This window comes from Perca flavescens, chromosome 3 (assembly GCF_004354835.1).
Source record: "Perca flavescens isolate YP-PL-M2 chromosome 3, PFLA_1.0, whole genome shotgun sequence".
Lineage (NCBI taxonomy): Eukaryota > Metazoa > Chordata > Actinopteri > Perciformes > Percidae > Perca > Perca flavescens.
This window is the reverse complement of record NC_041333.1, coordinates 40,935,345-40,955,018: the sequence shown is the minus strand read 5'-3', so window position 1 is coordinate 40,955,018 and position 19,674 is coordinate 40,935,345. Positions and strand designations below refer to the sequence as shown.

The 19,674-nt window shown below is 40.9% G+C and overlaps 2 protein-coding genes across 2 annotated transcripts; both read right to left on the bottom strand.

Annotated features, from left to right (window-relative positions):
• Positions 1–246: 246 nt before the first annotated feature.
• Positions 247–1,188, bottom strand: LOC114552995 (olfactory receptor 13C4-like). Its single transcript, XM_028574088.1, is given in 1 exon segment — positions 247–1,188. A coding segment is annotated over 1 exon segment (942 nt).
• Positions 1,189–3,021: 1,833 nt separating this feature from the next.
• LOC114552993 (histamine H2 receptor-like) lies at positions 3,022–19,301 on the bottom strand. The gene is made up of 4 exons (XM_028574087.1): positions 18,386–19,301; positions 4,164–4,222; positions 3,813–3,960; positions 3,022–3,746 (listed from the first exon to the last, which is right to left on the bottom strand). The coding sequence occupies exons 1-4, from the start codon at positions 19,299–19,301 to the stop codon at positions 3,022–3,024; spliced, it is 1,848 nt and encodes a 615-aa protein (XP_028429888.1).
• Between the last annotated feature and the right edge of the window lie 373 nt (positions 19,302–19,674).

The following is a 19,674-nucleotide window of genomic DNA, read 5'->3' as shown; positions in this document are numbered from 1 at the left end:
AAATAAAATCTATTCCAGACTTTTCAAGGGCCCTCTCTCCCCTTGGGCCCTGGTAATCAGTATCGGTTTTACCCCCAGTCCGACGACCCTGATTACGTTACAACAAGATAATTTTGAATTATTACAACATACACATTTATCAAATTATGACCAGAAATGTTCATTCTATTACAAGATTCATTGGGTTATTACATGATACTTTTTCTAAACCATAATTTATAAAATCCATTTTCGAAGAAAAACACATTACAGGGATCCCCTCAACACAGAATTTGAAAGCAGACTTTGACACATGATGCGTATTTTGGACATGTTGAGGCCGTAAATTACAGGGTTAAAGATCGGTTGGCACGTCAGAAAATACAATGACAACAATATTCGTAACATGTTGGGTACACTGCTCATATCAAACCTACTTTGTTATATTTCGAAGAAAAGCCCGAAAAAAAAGTTGATCAGAGAAGCGAGGTGAGGTGTGCAGGTACTGACAGCTTTCTGTCTGGTCTGTTTAGAACCTGAAAAACACACTTTAAGAATCATAAAGTAAGTGTAAAATATTACAGATAAAGGAACACAGACTGTTAGAGAAGCACCAACGAGTTCATAGACATTATTTACTCTGGTTTCATAGCAAGCCAATTTTATGATTGAATAGTTGTCACAGTAAACTTTATTAATGATGTTCCCACACAGCTGTAAGGAGACACTCAATGATGTAGTGACAAAAACAGCAAAAAAAGGAACAGACCATGTCACAGCAATAAGCACAACAACCTTATTAGATGTCATATGCACATGATATTGCAGAGGATAACAGATAGCAAGATATCTGTCATAAGACATGAGGGCTAAGTTAGTAAACTCTACACTGCCATAAGTATACACACAGAACATCTGCAGGAAACAGAAGGGAGCAGAAACAGTGTGAATGTCAGAGAGGATCTGAACCAGAAGGAATGGAAACAACCCTGTACTACCATACAGTTCATTTACAAACAGGCTGCACAGAAAAAGGTACATAGGTTCATGTAAGCTTCTGTTCATACAGATAACCACAATCAGCAAAAGATTTGCACAAACTATGAAAACATACAACGACAAAATAAGCAAGAAATATAAATATTTAAACATCTCAGTGTCAAAGTAAGCAGCAAGTGTGAAATATGAAACATATGAAGAGTTTATCATGATTCTCCTTTTCGGTTCAAAGTACTGTATTACAATATGAGTATTATGATGTCATATGTTGTCTGTTACAAGTTTGCAACAGTTTTAAACGCTAACACGTATCACAGAGTACAGCTAAAGCATCAACACAAACAGTATTCTTACAGTCAACAAATGAGTGAGGAATCATGTGTGACAAACATCTTACAACTTATCACTCTTATTTAAAGTCAACACAATGGTTAGGAGAGAAACTACAAACAGTTTGTGACATTATGTGAATGATACTGTGAGTCCATCTGTACTGAACTGTAACTCTGCTTCTTCTAAACGTTTAGAGTCAGTGGACGCCCACAGCAGCAGACTGACGTCATCGTCATAGAAACCAATTACTGATTTTCTAACTGATGATCAGACAATCATTTTAATTTGTTGGTAGTTAAAAGAAAATCATTTAAAAGCAATCAAAAGATATTAAAATATTAAAAGTGGTGGAATCACTTCAAATTCAAGTTCATAAGTCATATATTCAACAACATCATAACATATTCAGTGAAATGCTTTGTTTTCAACCCGGTCTCACGGCAGTTTGTGAAATGGTCACAGGGACGTTTTTGTTGTTTAATTCGTGGTGACCAGCACAAAATGGTCTATAGAGAGATTCATGGGGAAAGCAAACGGGGGAGAATGCCTCACAGGCCGGGAGACAGCAGCAGGGAACACGCGACAATAACGGGACGGTTAACGGGGAAACAAAACGCGACACGCGGAACACGATCCCAGGCCTCCGGCGTGAAAGTCCAGAATTGTTCCACCACCCAAACCAACTTCCTTACGCAGATTTTGGGCATTTCATACTACTCGCTACCATAGACGTGCTGTGACCACAACATATGATCCCATTTAAATACATTAGTTTACATTTCATGCTGACCACCACAAAATAAACGGCAAAAACATCCCTGTGAACACGTATCAATAGATTAAAAATATGTGACCATTTCATGTACTGCCATGAGACCGAGCTGTTGTTTTCACCTCCTGTTCTGTCAACCCATTCTCACTCCCAATTCGTAAAATACTGATGCTTGGTCAGTGTCTCAGCGTCAGATACCAACGCAAACGTCACCATTTAGTCTGTATGGAATGCACTGGGCAGAGCAGCAGCTCGACCATGGCGCTGTAAGATGACAACAGTAGAGAGTAGTATGAAGAGAGACAAAGGTAGAGAGTAGTATGTAGAATCTGACGACTATGGAGAGAAGCAGAAAAGTGAAGGGATGTCTGAAGAAATACGCCTTCCATAACTATAAGCTTTATCAAAGAGGAGGGTTTTAAGTTTACTCTTAAATGTGGTGAAGGTGTCTGCCTCCCGAACCCAGACCAGGAGCTGGTTCCACAGGAGAGGAGCCTGGTAGCTGAAGGCCCTGGCCCCCAGTCTACTTCCAGAGACTCTAGGAACCATAAGTAGCCCCGCATTCTGGGAGTGCAGTGCTCTAGTGGGACAATAAGGTACTATGAGCTCTTCATGATATGATGGTGCTTGACCATTTAGAGCTTTGAAGGTCAGGAGAAGGATTTTAAATTCAATCCTGGATTTTACAGGAAGCCAATGCAGAGAAGCTAATACAGAACACGTGCTGCAGCATTCTGAATCAGCTGGAGAGTTTTAAGGGACTTATCTGAGCAACCTGAAAGTAAATAATTACAGCAGTCCAGCCTGAAAGTAACAAATACATGGATTCGTTTTTCAGCATCGTTTTGAGACCGGATGTTCCTAATTTTGGCAATATTTACGAAGGTGAAAAAAGGCAGAGACATTTGTGACTTTATTCCAATATGCTGTTATGTGTGCTAGAAAGACTGAGGAGGCCAAAGCAGCCAGCGTGAGAGTGGAGTAGTCACAAGCCTGTGGTGTGCCGTTCCCTGGCGTCCCAGAGACTTTGCCGTTCCCCGGCGTCCCAGAGACTTTGCCGTTCCCCGGCGTCCCAGAGACTTTGCCGTTCCCCGGCGTCCCAGAGACTTTGCCTGTGCCCGGCTTCCCAGAGACTCCTGTCCCCGGTGTTTTATTGGTGGTCCGGCTGACACCTGCTCCCGTGTTTTGTCGGCAGTCCGGGCAACTCCTGCTCCACGTGTTTTGTCGGTGGCCAGGTCAACTTCTGATGCTGTTGCCTTGTTTCCTGTTCCTGTTACCTTGTTGGCGGACCCGTCAACTCCTGTTCCAGTTGCCATGTTGGCGGACCCTGGCCCAGCTGACCCGTCGCCTGTCTTCAGCCAAGCTGACCGGTCACCTGCCTCCAGAGGGATTCCACCTTCGCCGCCGGGCTTCAGAGGGGTTTTGCCTTTGCCGCCGGCCGCCAGAGGGGTATCGCCTTCACCGACGGTCGCCAGAGGGATTCTGCCTTCGTGCTCGGCCGCCTGAGGTATTCTGCCTTGGCCGGCGGACAGCAGAGGGGTTCCGTCCTCATCGCCGGCCTCCAGAGAACCTTCACCGTAGGTCGCCAGAGGGATTCTGCCTTCGTGCTCGGCCACCTGAGAGGTATCGCCTTCATCACCGACGGCCTCCAGAGGGTTTTCATCTTCACCGCAGACCTCCAGAGACTCGTCACAGTCCTGTCTGTCCTCCCAAGGGACTCAGCCCTCACCATCCTGCTCGGTCTCCAGAGGGGATCCGCATTCACTGACCTGTTCGGCCACCAGAGGGGTTTCACCTTCGCTGCCGGCCACCTGAGAATCCTCGTCATCCTGTTCGGCTGCCTGAGGGGTTTTGCCTTCGATGTCCTGTTCGGCCGCCTGAGAATCATCGACGTTCTGTTCGGCCATCAGAGGGGCTTCGCCTTCGCCGCCTGAGAATCCTCGACGTCTCACTCTCCAGTGTTTTTCTAGTGTTTGTTTCCAGTGTTTCCTGATCTATTGCCTGTATTTTCGACCATGTCTTCTGCCTGTTGGATTTGTACCGTTGCCTGGATTGTTTATTAATTAATAAACAAACTCACCTTATACTCCGAGTTGAGTCGAGCATTTGAGTCCGACATTGTACCTGTGACAGGTCCAGCTTAGATAAAAACACAAAAACACAATAGCGTGGCGTTCACTACTGAGTCTGTTTGTAACTATCAACTTTTTAACTGATTTTAGCAGTTTAGATTTCCAACTCGACTGTCCTGCTGTTACAGACGTGAACTAACAGCAGACAGCTTCCTCGTTCACAGACTCGCTGCAGTGCAACGCTGAATGAATTAGGGAAACTCAATAGATATTTTATGTTATTTTTGGCTTTACAAAAAAAGGATTTCCGGCTTGGTGGGGGTTCCTGTAGGGAGAACACTGCATTTCATTTACTTAGCTGATGCCTTATCCAAAGTGACTTTCAATAAGTGTATTCAACCATGTGGTTACAACCCAAAATTGCAGGAATGATGCAAGTACATCAACTTCATCAAATATGCTGAAAGTGCTACATTCAGAAACAATAAGAGATAGTGAACGACTTCTATGTTGTCCTCACTAAAAGTTGTTGGAGACAACATAATCTTCAGCTATACAGCTAGCTTAACATTGCATTCTCCAACGAACAGGCCGGTTGTTGTGTTTGGCAGAATTTATTGACAGAATATATAATTTGTAAAGCTGCAAAAAATTACACAAAAATACAAACAGGTAGGTTCTAAATAATATCTCTCGTACATCAGCAGAGAAAAGTTACTGACATAAAACCAACATGAACAGGTGCCTAAAAGAATGTCAAAATATGTGATAAATGATGAAAATACAACACTAAATACCATTTACACAAGCACCAATGCTTCAACAATAAGCAACCCAATATGAATACATCCATATGTAGTTGACAATAAACTAGTCTTACATTATAGCTACAACACAGATGCATTCTGGGAACATTCTTTAAACCAATCACAATGGTTTTGGGCAGCACTAAGCTCTGGATGCAGCGACGGCGGCTCTGCTTAATAGTCTCAGGAAGGAACTTGTTCTGGTGGAACATTTGCACCCCGCAAAAGAAAACGTCACATACAATATTAAATGAAGTTAATTGTTGACACAATACAGTAACGTGAGCTATTTAAATTAGCTGATACATGGTTAAACCTCATTGGCTCTTATCAGTGTATCTCAGTGTGTCTTCATCCACGGCAAAGCAGAAATCCATTGAAATGAGCTGTCACTTTAGACTATCAAAATCAATAGCAGGAACGGTGATTCCTCCAGTATTTTTTCTATCTCGAAGCCTGCCTACTTTTGCACGTCTGGTAGCATGCAGCCAAAGACAGGGTAAGATTAGCTTAGCAGCTGGTTAGTCTATAACGACGATGTTTCGCTTCCAGGATTGCTCCGATGCCACCGGAAATTCTGCCGGATGTCCCCTCATTTCGGCTGGATGTCCGTCCCCTTCCTCTTTCTTTGTGTTGCCGTGCTAAACTCCGATGGACTTATGGGGACTATGGTTAACTGCTCCTCAGATCTCTGCAGGGTAAATCCAGACAGCTAGCTAGACTATCTGTCCAATCTGAGTTTTCTGTTGCACGACTAAAACTACTTTTGAACGTACACGTTTCACCAAAACAAGTTCCTTCCCGAGGCTATTTTGCAGCGGCACCGTAGCTCTGTCCGGCGCTTAGCCCCGCCCAAGACGATTGTGATTGGTTTAAAGAAATGCCAAAAAACTAGAGCTTGTTTTTCTCCCATCCAGCGATGCTGTGTGGACTAGCCAGACCTTCCTCCTCAGCGCTGTGGAGGAAGGTCTGGCAATGCGAGACTACCGGCTGGTTAATTCCAACCCAGTCTCATGGCAGTACGTGTAATGGTCACGTTATTTTAATCTATTGATACGTGTTAACGGAGACGTTTTTGTTGTTTGTTTTCGTGGTGGCCAGGACAAAAATGTAAACTTGGGATCCATAAGGAGATCCCCTTTCACTGACTGGATCAACTTTGTGTGGACATCTGCATGATCAACACAGTCTCACTCCCTACTCGTCAAATGTATGACGCATAGTCAAGGACCCTGGCGTCAAGTTTCAACGAAATAGGGGTACCCTTGATGTTATTTTTCGACGAGGGGGGTCCGTCAGAGAGACATTCATGTTATTCCCTCACCGTCGGATATCGATGAAAGAAAAAACACGCCCCCCGCCCCTTAACTCGAAATCTGTGACAGTTATTATTGGTATTTTTAGCCCAATAACCGCTGTTTTAATCAACATTATTCACGAGATAGTATCATGGTTTATATGTATTTCTTTTTATGTTATTATTTCGGTATATTTCGGCCAGGGAAGCTGGATTGCTTTTTTTGTTGATTTATATTTTTTAAACTATAATGCTACATCTATCAACATTTATTTAGATGTTATCATGGTATTCATTTCTTTACTTTAATAATATTATTTCGGTCTTATTACCGGTGAAATATTACAGTATATGCTGTAATACAGAACATTACGATATGATCCGAGCAGGAAGCATTCAAAGCCGATAGGCCTATCCCACAATGCAATGCCGCCATTCATTTCAAAGAATCGGGCAGCGATCAGCTGGTCTTTAACGCCAGGATCGCTTCAATATACATAAATACAGTCAATGGTCAGTATCACTACAATATACATATATACAGTCAGTGGTCAGTATCACTTCAATATACATATATACAGTCAGTGGTCAGTATCGCTTCAATATACATATATACAGTCAGTGGTCAGTATCACTTCAATATACATATACTGTATACAGTCAGTGGTCAGTATCCCTTCAATATACATATATACAGTCAGTGGTCAGTATCGCTTCAATATACATATATACAGTCAGTGGTCAGTATCACTTCAATATACATATATACAGTCAGTGGTCAGTATCACTTCAATATACATATATACAGTCAGTGGTCAGTATCACTTCAATATACATATATACAGTTAGTGGTCAGTATCACTTCAATATACATATATACAGTCAGTGGTCAGTATCACTTCAATATACATATATACAGTCAGTGGTCAGTATCACTACAATATACATATATACAGTCAGTGGTCAGTATCACTACAATATACATATATACAGTCAGTGGTCAGTATCACTTCAATATACATATATACAGTTTAAATGAATCCGCGGAAGTGACGTGGAAATTCCACATCTCATCTGTGAAAGAATGTTCCACGTTGTACGTGAGACTTTACACAATAAAATACTAATAATGAAAAAATTGTGTTTTATATTTAGCACTTTTATTTGCCTTATATATACTATATAAAAAACCTACAGTTGAGTGTTTAGAAATACAGCCTAATGGCTTGTTTGACTAATTTGCATTTGTTTTGAATTGTACTGTTGTGAAAAACAATAAACTATATACAAAGAGAAGCATTTTTTTATTTTATTTTCCATACATAGTTATTTAAAAACGCAATTTTCTAATTTTGCAGTTGATGAATATTAATAGCAAAGACTAAAGGGGAAAAACATAAGTATATTTATGTGTGGGACTTAGTTTGATTTAAAATCACACTGCATTATTAGTTGTTTTAAATAAATTACTTTTTTGAAATATCAATTTATGGTAGGCCTAACATATTCATTATTATATTCAGAAGATGATCCTCATATCAATCACCGTGGTTACAGCTTGTAGCCATCCTAACCTTTGTAGTCTTTACTGAGACTACCTTTTCAAAATTAAGAAGGGACTAGTTTTAGGAAGCACTTTCAGGAAATTAAAAGGATAAGCAGATTGTCAGTCTAAGTCTCCGTGTAATTGGTTCAGACATTTAGTTGGCGCAAACCATATGTAAAGCAGGAATACAGCAAATATTCCTAAGACGGAATCTATTTGGCTATAAAAATATTCCCAAAGATAATTGGATCATAGTGCAGTCTAATTCCTACTAGGCTACAAGTCTGTGGTCTCTTACCGTATAGCCTGTGCATCTCTTCTTGGCTTTTTAATACTAAGTCTGACGAAATAAAAAAAAGTCCTCCACAACGAAATACAGTCACTAATTACACCGTTTCGCTGTATTTTAACCGGACCTGTCTGGCCGCAGTTTCCCCGTTGTTTGCAAAACTTTCCTCCGCTCCGTTAGCTAACGTCTAGGTATTTGTTGTGCTAACGGCTAGTTAGCCTACCTGCTAGCGGGAGTTAAAACGAACCACTCAGGATTTTGCCTCCTGGGAAATCTATTGTATATTTTGGTAGCAGTAACGGGCTATCCACAGCTTGCTAAACACAAGCAGGAGCACTTGCATTGTATTTCGACTTGTGAAGGTTTTTAGGTTTTAGGAGAAGGCCTCCATCAACGTTGCTACTAGCTAAACTAGCAAGCTACACGATGCCCCCCCTCAGCTGTTCACCTGGCTGTGACTCGTGCCTCCTGTTCAGCCAGAAGATAGTGGAACTTGAAGCCAGAATATTGTCTCTCCACCAGATCAAGGCAAGTGAAGAGTTCCTCGACTCCATTATCATTGGAAGTTCCCCCCACACACACACTGACGGATGTTTTGATTCCACTGTGCCCTGCAATACTCTCACCCCACCACACACTAATACAACCTCTGTCCCTGTGTCTCCTCGGCTTCTGCCGAGGACCCAGCCAACTCTGCTGACCAGCTCCACTCCACACCAGCCTGAGCCATGGCGTGTAAGCAAGCACCAGAGCAGGCGGTCAGGACAACGCTCAGCCCCAGCCCAACCCCTCACGACTAGAAAACCGCTACAGCATTCTGATGAACGACGAGGAGTTCCCTTCTCTGCCACGTCCCCACGCAGCTCATCCTGGTCCATCCACACAGTCGACGCGCCCATTGAGGGCGGACTCTCCCCCCTCGGACTCATCAATCTCCACGCTGGTCATCGGAAGCTCCATGGTAAGGGATCTCCACATTCCCCCTTTACCCAGCGGTCCCTCCAAGGTCTACTGCTTCCCCGGTGCCAAGGTCCGTGACATCCAGCACAAACTTCCCGGCATCCTCGCCCGCCACTCCAAGGTCGACAACATCATCGTGCATGTGGGCACAAACGACATCAGAGAGAGACGGTCGATAGCACTCCAGGAAGACTTCACCACTCTCATCACCATCCTGATGGGCACAGGTAAGCGGATTGTCATCTCTGGGCCTCTACCTACCTACAGGAAGGGTGCGGAGAGATGGTCCAGACTGTTCTGGCTCCACACCTGGCTGGAACCACTCTGCACTTCCCTGGGCCTTCCCTATGTCGACAACTTCAACTTGTTCTGGGAGATGCCCAACCTGCTGAAGCGTGATGGTCTCCACCCAAACCGACACGGAGCCAGGCTGCTATCTGACAACATAACGACCACACTGACAGAAGGCAAGTATTGACATTATGTTGAAAATATCAAGGATTCATGTCCCCCAGGTATTGATCCTGATAGCACTATACAAGTGGATGGATCTGAAAATGTTTTCTGTAGGATAACATGTAGTACTAGTATTACTCCAGTAACATGTGGTACTAGTACTATTCCAGTAATTATCAACAACAGACCACACAAAGTGGTGAATAGAGGGCAACACTTAACAACCTAATTGGAATTAAAACTACCAAAGCAATGATAGAAAAGGATAGGAAAATTAGATGTGGATTACTAAATATCAGATCTTTGTCTTCTAAAGCAGTACTCGTAAATGAATTGATATCTGATAATCAAATTGATCTATTCTGTCTTACTGAAACCTGGCTGGGCCATGAAGAATATGTTAGTCTAAATGAAGCCACCCCTCCCAGTCATATTAATACTCAAATTCCTAGAGGCTCAGGCCGAGAGGGGAGTTGCAGCCATATTTGATTCAAGCCTGTTAATTAACCCTAAACCCAAACTAAATTATAACTCTTTTGAAAGCCTTGTTCTTAATCTTCAACATCCAACACGGAAATCAGTACAGCCAATTATATTTGTTGTTGTCTACCGAGCTCCAGGTCCATACTCTGAATTTTTATCTGAATTCTCAGAGTTTTTATCATGTGTAGTCCTTAAATCAGACAAAGTACTTATTGTTGGTGATTTTAATATCCATGTGGACGTTGACAGCAATAGCCTTACTACTGCTTTCAACTCATTACTGGATTCAATCGGTTTCAGTCAGAGTGTGCACAAGGCGACGCACTGTTTTAACCACACCCTCGACCTTGTGCTGGCATATGGTATTGAAATTGAGGATTTAATAATATTTCCGCAGAATCTGGTATTATCAGATCATTTTTTAATTACTTTTGAATTCTTGCTACCTGACTATACTAAACCAGATAGCAGCTTCTACACTAGATGCCTATCTGACAGTGTTATAGCTAAATTTAAGGAAAATATTCCTACAGCATTCCAGTCTATGTCGTGCCTTAACATAACAGAGGACCTCTATGTTAACCTCAGTCCCTCTCAAATTGATACATTTGTAGACGGTGCTACGACTTGCCTACGGACGACCTTAGACTCTGTCGCTCCTCTCAAAAAGAAGACGATAAAGCAAAGGAAATTAGCTCCTTGGTATAACTCCCAAACTCGCAAATTAAAACAAATCTCACGAAACATCGAAAGTAAGTGGCGCTCCACCAAAGTGGAGGAATCCCGTTTGGAATGGCAAGACAGTCTGAAAACCTATAGGAAGGCCCTAAGAAAGGCCAGATCAGACTATTACTCATCATTAATAGAAGAAAACAAGAACAACCCAAGGTTTCTTTTCAGCACTGTAGCCAGGATGACAGATAGCCACAGCTCTACTGAGCCATCTATTCCTCTAGCTCTGAGTAGTGATGACTTCATGAGCTTCTTTAATGATAAAATTATAACAATTAGAGATAAAATTCATCACCTTTTGCCCTTAACTTCTAACAGTTCATCTTTAAATGCAGGACCGCTAGAAAGAACGACGACTCCCGACATATACTTGGACTGCTTTTATCTTATAGACCTTCAACAATTAATGTTAAAGATATCCTCAGCTAAGCCGTCTACCTGTCTCTTAGACCCCATCCCAACGAGGCTACTCAAAGAAGCGTTACCCGTGGTAAACACTTCATTATTAGATATGATCAACATGTCCTTACTAACAGGTTATGTACCGCAGTCATTTAGGTCTTAGCAAACTATAGACCTATATCTAACCTTCCCTTTCTATCCAAGATCCTTGAGAAGGTGGTTGCTAATCAGTTATGTGATTTTCTACATAGCAACAGTCTATTTGATGATTTTCAATCAGGATTTAGAAAGAATCATAGCACAGAGACGGCACTGGTGAAAATTACTAACGACCTTCTAACTGCTGCAGACAAAGGACTTGTCTCCATTCTTGTTCTACTAGATCTTAGTGCTGCATTTGACACTATTGACCATACTATCCTGTTACAGAGACTGGAACACTTAGTTGGCATTAAAGGAATCGCACTAAGCTGGTTTAAGTCCTATTTCTCTGAACGATCCCAGTTTGTTAATGTTAATGATAAACCCTCCATGCACGCTAAAGTTAGCCATGGCGTTCCTCAAGGCTCAGTGCTTGGACCAATTCTATTTTCCTTATATATGCTTCCTCTAGGTAATATTATTAGGAAACACTCGATTAACTATCACTGTTACGCAGACGATACCCAATTATATCTGTCAATTAAGCCAGATGAAAGTGGTCAGTTAGCAAGACTTCAAACGTGTATTGAGGATATAAAATCCTGGATGACCCACAATTTCCTGATGTTAAACTCAGACAAAACTGAAGTTATTGTGATAGGACCAACGCACCGCCGAACTTCGTTTTCGAAAGATATAGTTACTCTGGATGGTATTACCCTGGCCTCCAGCACTGCTATCAGAAATCTAGGAGTTATTTTTGATCAGGATATATCCTTCAACGCCCACTTAAAACAAACCTCAAGAATAGCCTTTTTCCATCTTCGTATCATTGCCAAAATTAGGAATATCCTGTCTCAAAACGATGCTGAAAAACTAGTCCATGCATTCGTTACTTCTAGACTAGATTACTGCAATTCCTTATTATCAGGTTGCCCAAATAAGTCCATTAAGACTCTCCAACTGATCCAGAATGCTGCAGCACGTGTTCTGACGAGAACTAAGAGAAGAGATCATATTTCTCCTGTATTAGCTTCTCTGCATTGGCTTCCAGTGAAATATAGGATTGAATTTAAAATCCTCCTCCTGACTTACAAAGCTCTAAATGGTCAAGCACCATCATACTTAGAAGAGCTCATAGTACCTTATTGTCCCACTAGAGCACTGCGCTCCCAGAATGCGGGGCTACTTATGGTTCCTAGAGTCTCTGGAAGTAGACTGGGGGCCAGGGCCTTCAGCTATCAGGCTCCAGTATTATGGAACCAGCTCCCAGTCGGGGAGACTCCGTCGAGAGGCAAACACCGTCACCACATTTAAGAGTAAACTGAAAACCCTCCTCTTTGATAAAGCTTATAGTTAGGGACGAGGAGTTGAAGCGTCCACCTAACCCGGCCCACTGCTTCTCCTCGTAGTCATCAGTTTTTTTTTTTTTGTTTTTTTTTTTATACTGTATAATTAATAATCGAGCGAGAGTAGAGGGAGGCAGGCCAGTACAGCCGGATCCGGTTGGGGGGAGTTCTAGCCCGACCAGGCACCTCTCTTTAACCTGCCTCTCTTAAGTTATGCTATTACAATTCTAGACTGCCGGGGAGGCTGTTCCTCCCTAAGACACACTGAGCTGCTCTCTCATCTCTACTTGTTACTTTTGTATGCATCCTGTCCCAGAAATGCTTGTTACTAATCTAGCTCTGGGAGTTTACTCCCCGGAGTCCTTATATTTCTTCTTCGCAGAGCTATGCTCTGCGATTCTCTCATTCCGGCCGCATCCTGCTGCGTCCTGCTGCATCCGCAGACTCCACCCGTGCTCTGCAGCGCCACGTCACATCCCGCAACGCCCTGCTGTGATGTTCATACGCACAGAGTAGTCAGGATCGGTATAGGAGACTGCACTACTCAGTATGACACGATGTGCCCTGCTATGACATGAACTTCCACGATAACCTTCAAGTCAATGTGACTTCTAATGTGACTATTATCACCACTGTTCATCACACCCCAACCCGCCCGTCAGACACCGCCTACCAAGAGTCTGGGTCTGCTGAGGTTTCTTCCTAAAAGGGAGTTTTTTCTTGCCACTGTCGCAATAGCCACTGCTAATGCTTGCTCTTGAGGGAATTACTGTAATTGTTGGGGTTTTGGAATTTATAGAGTGTGGTCTAGACCTACTCTATCTGTAAAGTGTCTCGAGATAACTTTTGTTATGATTTGATACTATAAATAAAATTGAATTGAAATTGAATTGAATAGTTACCGAGGTTTTTGTTCACTGAGTAAGATGTATATAGCTTTGTTTGGGTATGTATACATATACAACATTTGTATGGCATTTTTGGCACACTTCTACCTCAGCACTACTGCACAAAGACAAAACTCACACATCTCATTCAACCATTTCACAAGCTGAGAAAAGGGTCATGACATGGGTCAGAGCAGTGGTTCCCAACCTTTTTTCCTTGGTGCCCCCCCCCACTCATGTCTAAGAAAAGCTGTTGAGGTAACTCTGGAGATAGAGCTGGGTCAGAGGATATCAGAGGTCATAAATGATGAACCAATCCATCGGCTCTGCTAGGCCCAATGGTGTTCATATGGACAACATGCACCTTTGGCTGGAAGGCCCGTGTTGAAAGTGTGTGTTATCATTTAGAGCAGACACCCACGGTGAATCAGATGGTTTATGTTATACAAGGCTGCATTACAGAGAATTTTATTATGACTCTCATGAAGGTTGTGTAAGGAATAGAAACCAGTCTCTCCAGGCAAGCACGCAGAATATGGTCTGCTCTATCTTTATTCTCCATGCCAAGTATGAGCTCTTATCCTCTGGCAGAAGATATGGGTAAACTTAACATTTCTAAACTATAAAAACGTTGATGATGATATAGGCCTAATTTGGACCTACCTCAATTAAAACTTTAAATAATGTTGCTTGAGATTGAGGGTGTGCAATAGCTTCATGATATGAAGCATGGTTGTGTTGCTCTTGTCACTGTTTGTGAAAGATGAGCAATAGATTGTTGCTGTGTGATGTGCTTCAGTCTAGCCTATATCACTTTGTTCATGTTGTTTTTTATTTTAAGTATGTCAGCTGTATGATAAAACAATATGTCAAGTCTTATTTGTGAAGCATTTGAACTCAAGGCAAATATCCCTCTGGGGACAATAAAGTAGTCCTATCTCCTGCTAAGTGGTCTCCATGATGTGTAAAAATTAAAACGTTGTTGTAGGACTATAGCAAACACATCGTTGGAAAGGTCTCAACCTGGAGAGGAACATATGTCAGTCTGAAGAGGATACATTACTCCTGCTTTGAAATATTGACCTCTGAACCTTGAACCCAGTACATGTATGAAGGCTTGTCATTTAGCAACAGAAGGTTCTACACACATAAAACCAGCTGTTATAGAAAGCTCTGGACCTCAGCTGTCATGTAGATATGGTCACCAAATGACCTACTGTAAGCACTGTCAAATATGGTAATAAGCTATATTCACCTATTTAACGATTCGATTTTTAAAATCTGATGACACCAGTGTGTTCTCCATCCCAAAAAACCCCAGGGTGTATCCAAAATTATACACTGCCAACTTCTACTTATGAGAAATATACCAATATACTTTAAAACTACAACTCCCATAAGAAACGCCACAGAAGCTGTTACAAAGCTTGAGCACTTGTAGTTTTTCCGGGGTGGGTGGGGGGACTCGTTCGGCTCCTCTTTCTGCTGTCTGCCGTGAAATGGCCCGCCGGCCGGCCGAGCACACAATATATGAGACAAATACATGAAACTGTATTTTATTATTATAACTATCTTTATTGTTTAACTCCTCAAATACAACGTTAGAAAAAAACATCAATATTACGAATATTATATATTTTTATCTTCGTATCCGCTGAGCGAGACCTACTACGTCACTTCCGGAGGTTTCCGCGGATTCGTTTAAACGTTATTATGGTTCATAACTTACTGGAACAAAACTGAGCAACGTGTTGTTGCTGGTGACAAAATAACTGACTGTATATATGTATATTGTAGTGATACTGACCACTGACTGTATATATGTATATTGAAGTGATACTGACCACTGACTGTATATATGTACTGTATATTGAAGTGATACTGACCACTGACTGTATATATGTATATTGAAGTGATACTGACCACTGACTGTATATATGTATATTGAAGTGATACTGACCACTGACTGTATATATGTATATTGTAGTGATACTGACCACTGACTGTATATATGTATATTGAAGTGATCCTGGCGTTAAAGACCAGCTGATCGCTGCCCGATTCTTTGAAATGAATGGCCGTGTTGCATTGTTGGATAGGCCTATCGGCTTTGAATGCTTCCTGCTCGGATCATATCGTAATTTTCTATATTACAGCATATACTGTAATATTTCACCGGTAATAAGACCAAAATAATATTATTAAAGTAAAGAAATGAATACCATGATAACATCTAAATAAATGTTGATAGATGTAGCATTATAGTTTAAAAAATATAAATCAACAAAAAAGCAATCCAGCTTCCCTGGCCGAAATAGACCGAAATAATAACATAAAAAGAAATACATATAAACCATGAGACTATCTCGTGAATAATGTTGATTAAAACAGCGGTTATTGGGCTAAACATACCAATAACTGTCACAGATTTTGAGTTAAGGGGCGGGGGGCGTGTTTTTTTCTTTCCTCGATATCCGACGATGAGGGAATAACATGAATGTCTATCTGACAGACCCCCTCGTCAAAAAATAACGTCAAGGGTACCCCTATTTCGTTGAAACTTGACGCCACGGTCCTTGACCATGCGTCATACATTTGACGAGTAGGGAGTGAGACTGTGTTGGCATGATAAATGTCCTACCTTATCATACAATATGTGAAAGTAATGGTTCGGAGTAATTTCAATCTAGGGTCCTTTGCACCATGAACTCGAGCCAAACACCCCCCCTTTTTTCACCTGGGTCGAATATTGGGAGAGTTAGAGTAGAGTAGCGTTATCAGCTGAATAGCTTAGCGCAGGGGCTAACGGATTCAGGTTTGTATCTCGTAAGTTACCCCACTAATAATGCCCTAAATGACACCAAACTTCTACACTAGTACAAATAGTTTATACACTCATAAAACGATGGATTGGAAAGATTGTAAGTACACCAGAAGTTTATGAACACTTGCCTGCTCTCTTCTGCTAGCTGCTGCTGCTGCTGCTGCTACCTGCAGTAAGACGAGGGCCGTCTACAAATTACAACACCGAAAAGAGATACAACAAAAAAAATTATTAATTTAACTTTTTTTTAAAGTAAGTGCTGTAGTATAACTAGCAGGAGACAAATTATAATTGAGGTAAATTTGGAGACCCTACCTTATTTAATCATTAAATTAATACACTTTTTTGTTATATCTCTTTTCGGTGATGTAATTTGTAGATGGCCTTAAGCACTCAGTAGCAGCAGCAGCAGCAGAGATGAGAAGCCAACAGGCAAGTGTTATTTACATAAACTTCTGGTGTACTTACAAACTTTACAATCCATCGTTTTATGAGTGCATAACCTATTTGTACTACTGTAGACGTTTGGTATCATTTCGGGCATTATTAGTGGGGTAACTTACGAGATACAAGCCTGGATCCATTAGCCCCTGCGCTAAGTTATTCAGCTGATAACGCTAACTCGTCCAATGTTTGACCCAGGTGAAAAAAGCTTCTGGGGGGGTGTTTAGCTCGAGGTCATGGTGCAAAGGACCCTAGGGTGAAATTACTCCCAACCATCACTTTAACTAAAGAAATGATTACTGTCAACACTATTGAGCCAAGGGCAAATTCTTTTTATTTCTTTAACTTGTTAACATAACTTGAAAGCATACTTTTTCACACAATGCATATTTTGTACATGTTGAGGCCCACCGTACAAATTAAACCTGCTCAATATATGTTCAAAACTACTAAGTGTGTACCTCATTAGTATTCACATGAACTGCCCATGCACAGTTACTGAATCTAAAATGACTTTAACAAATGCATTTACTGACTCTAAAAGTTCTTTAACAAATGCAGCTACTGACTTTAAAATTTCTATAATTAATGCAGTTACTGACTCAAAATGTCTTTAACAAAGGGACCGTATTCTTTTTCATTTCTAGCTTGCTCTTACTTGTTTGCATCTAGCTGCTATTCAACTTAATAATAAAAACATCTACACCATGTGTCTCAAATCAAGTGAAAACGATTTAAATGTAACAAACAAAGCAACAATTTTAAAAAAGCACTTCAAGGACAACTTCAAATTAAATGTACCTCTTCAGTTGGGCTGGGTATTGTTAAAAAATGTTTGATCCCGATACCGTACCAGTTCCTGAACGATAAAAAAAATTACAGCAACCTCCCAACACAGAACTTGAAAGCAGACTTTGACACATGAAGCGTATTTTGGACATGTTGAGGCCGTACATTACAGGGTTAAAGATCGGTTGGCACATCAGAAAATACAATGACAACAATATCCTTAACACATTGTGTACGCTGCTCATATCAAACCTGCTCTGTAATATTTCAAAGAAAGAACCAAAGAAAACGTTGAGCAGAGAAGCGAGGTGAGGTGTGCAGGTACTGACAGCTTTCTGTCTGGTCTGTTTAGAACCAGAAAAACACACTTTAAGGATCTTAATGTAAGTGTAAAAGATTGCAGATACAGGAACACAGACTATTAGAGAAGCAGCAATGAGTTTATAGACATTATTAACTCTTGTTTCATAGCAAGCCAATTTTATGATGTAATAATTGTCACAGTAAACTTTATTAATGATGTTCCCACACAGCTGTAAGGAGGCACTCAATAATGTTGTGACAAAAACAGCAAAAAAAGGAAGAGACCATGTCACAGCAATAAGCACAACAACCTTATTAGATGTCATATGTACGTGATATTGCAGAGGATAACAGATAGCAAGATATCCCTCACCAAGGCACCTGCTCAGTTCTCCACTGTAGTAACAACACATCTTTTCTTGCAGATGGCCATTATTTGTAGTTTCTACATAATGTTCGTACAAATTGATTCAAGGGTTCACCAACCAGCAAGATGCTTTTAAACATCAGTTGACGTTTTACCAAAGATAAGACTTTTACATAAACTACGTATTTTAGAAAATTGCAGGCCATATATTAAAGGGTTGAAGATTGGTTGGCAGGTCAGAAAGTATAATGACAAAAAAATCTGCAACATCATGGGTACACTTCTCATATCAAACCTGCTCTGTAATATTTCAAAGAAAGAACCAAAAGAAAAGTTGAGTAGAGAAGCGAGGTGAGGTGTGCAGGTACTGACAGCTTTCTGTCTGGTCTGTTTAGAACCAGAAAAACACACTTTAAAGATCTTGATGTACGTGTAAATGATTAAAATAAGAGGACCAAAGATTACAACACAAGTGTTAATGAGTCCATAAATGTTATTGACTCTGGTGTCAGAGCAGGCCAGTTTGACAACAATATAGTTGTTACAGTAAACTTTGTTAATGATGGTCCCACACAGCTGTAAAGAAGCACTTAAAGATATCAAGACAGCAACTCCAACAAATGAGTATATCCATGCTAGAGCAATAAGCATGGCAACCTTGTTAGATGTCATACGTGTGTTATATTGCAGAGGATAACAGATAGCAAGATATCTGTCATAAGACAGAATGGCTAAATTCTGAAATTGTATAGTTGCATATACATTCAAACAATAAATCTGCAGGAAACAGAATGGAGCAGAAACAGTGTGAATGTCAGAGAGGATCTGAACCAGAAGGAATGGAAACAACCCTGTACTACCAAACAGTTCAGTTAAAAACAGGCTGCACAGAAAAAGGTACATAGGTTCATGTAAGCTCCTGTTCATACAGATAACCACAATCAGCAACAGATTAGCACAAACTATTAAAGCATAAAAACACATAATGATCAGAAAGAGTAAGTATTTAAAGAGCCCAATATCAAAGTATGCACCAAAAGTGAAATATGAAACATATGAAGAGTTTATCATGATTCTCCTTTTGTTTCAAAATACTGTATCACAATATGAGTATTATTATGTCACATGTTGTCTGTTACAAGTGTGCAACAGTTTTAAACGTGTTTTTTTAACATGTATCACAAAGTGCAGCTGAAGCATCAACACAAACAGTATTCTTACAGTCAACAAATGAGTGAGGAATCATGTGTGACAAACATCTTACAACTTACCACTCTTATTTAAAGTCAACACAATGGTTAGGGGAGAAACTACAAACAGTTTGTGACATTGTGTGAATGATACTGAGTCCCTCCGTACTAAATTGTAACTCTGCTTCTGTTTCTTCTAAACGTTTAGAGTCAGACGACGCCCACAGCAGCAGACTGACGTCATCGTCAAAGAA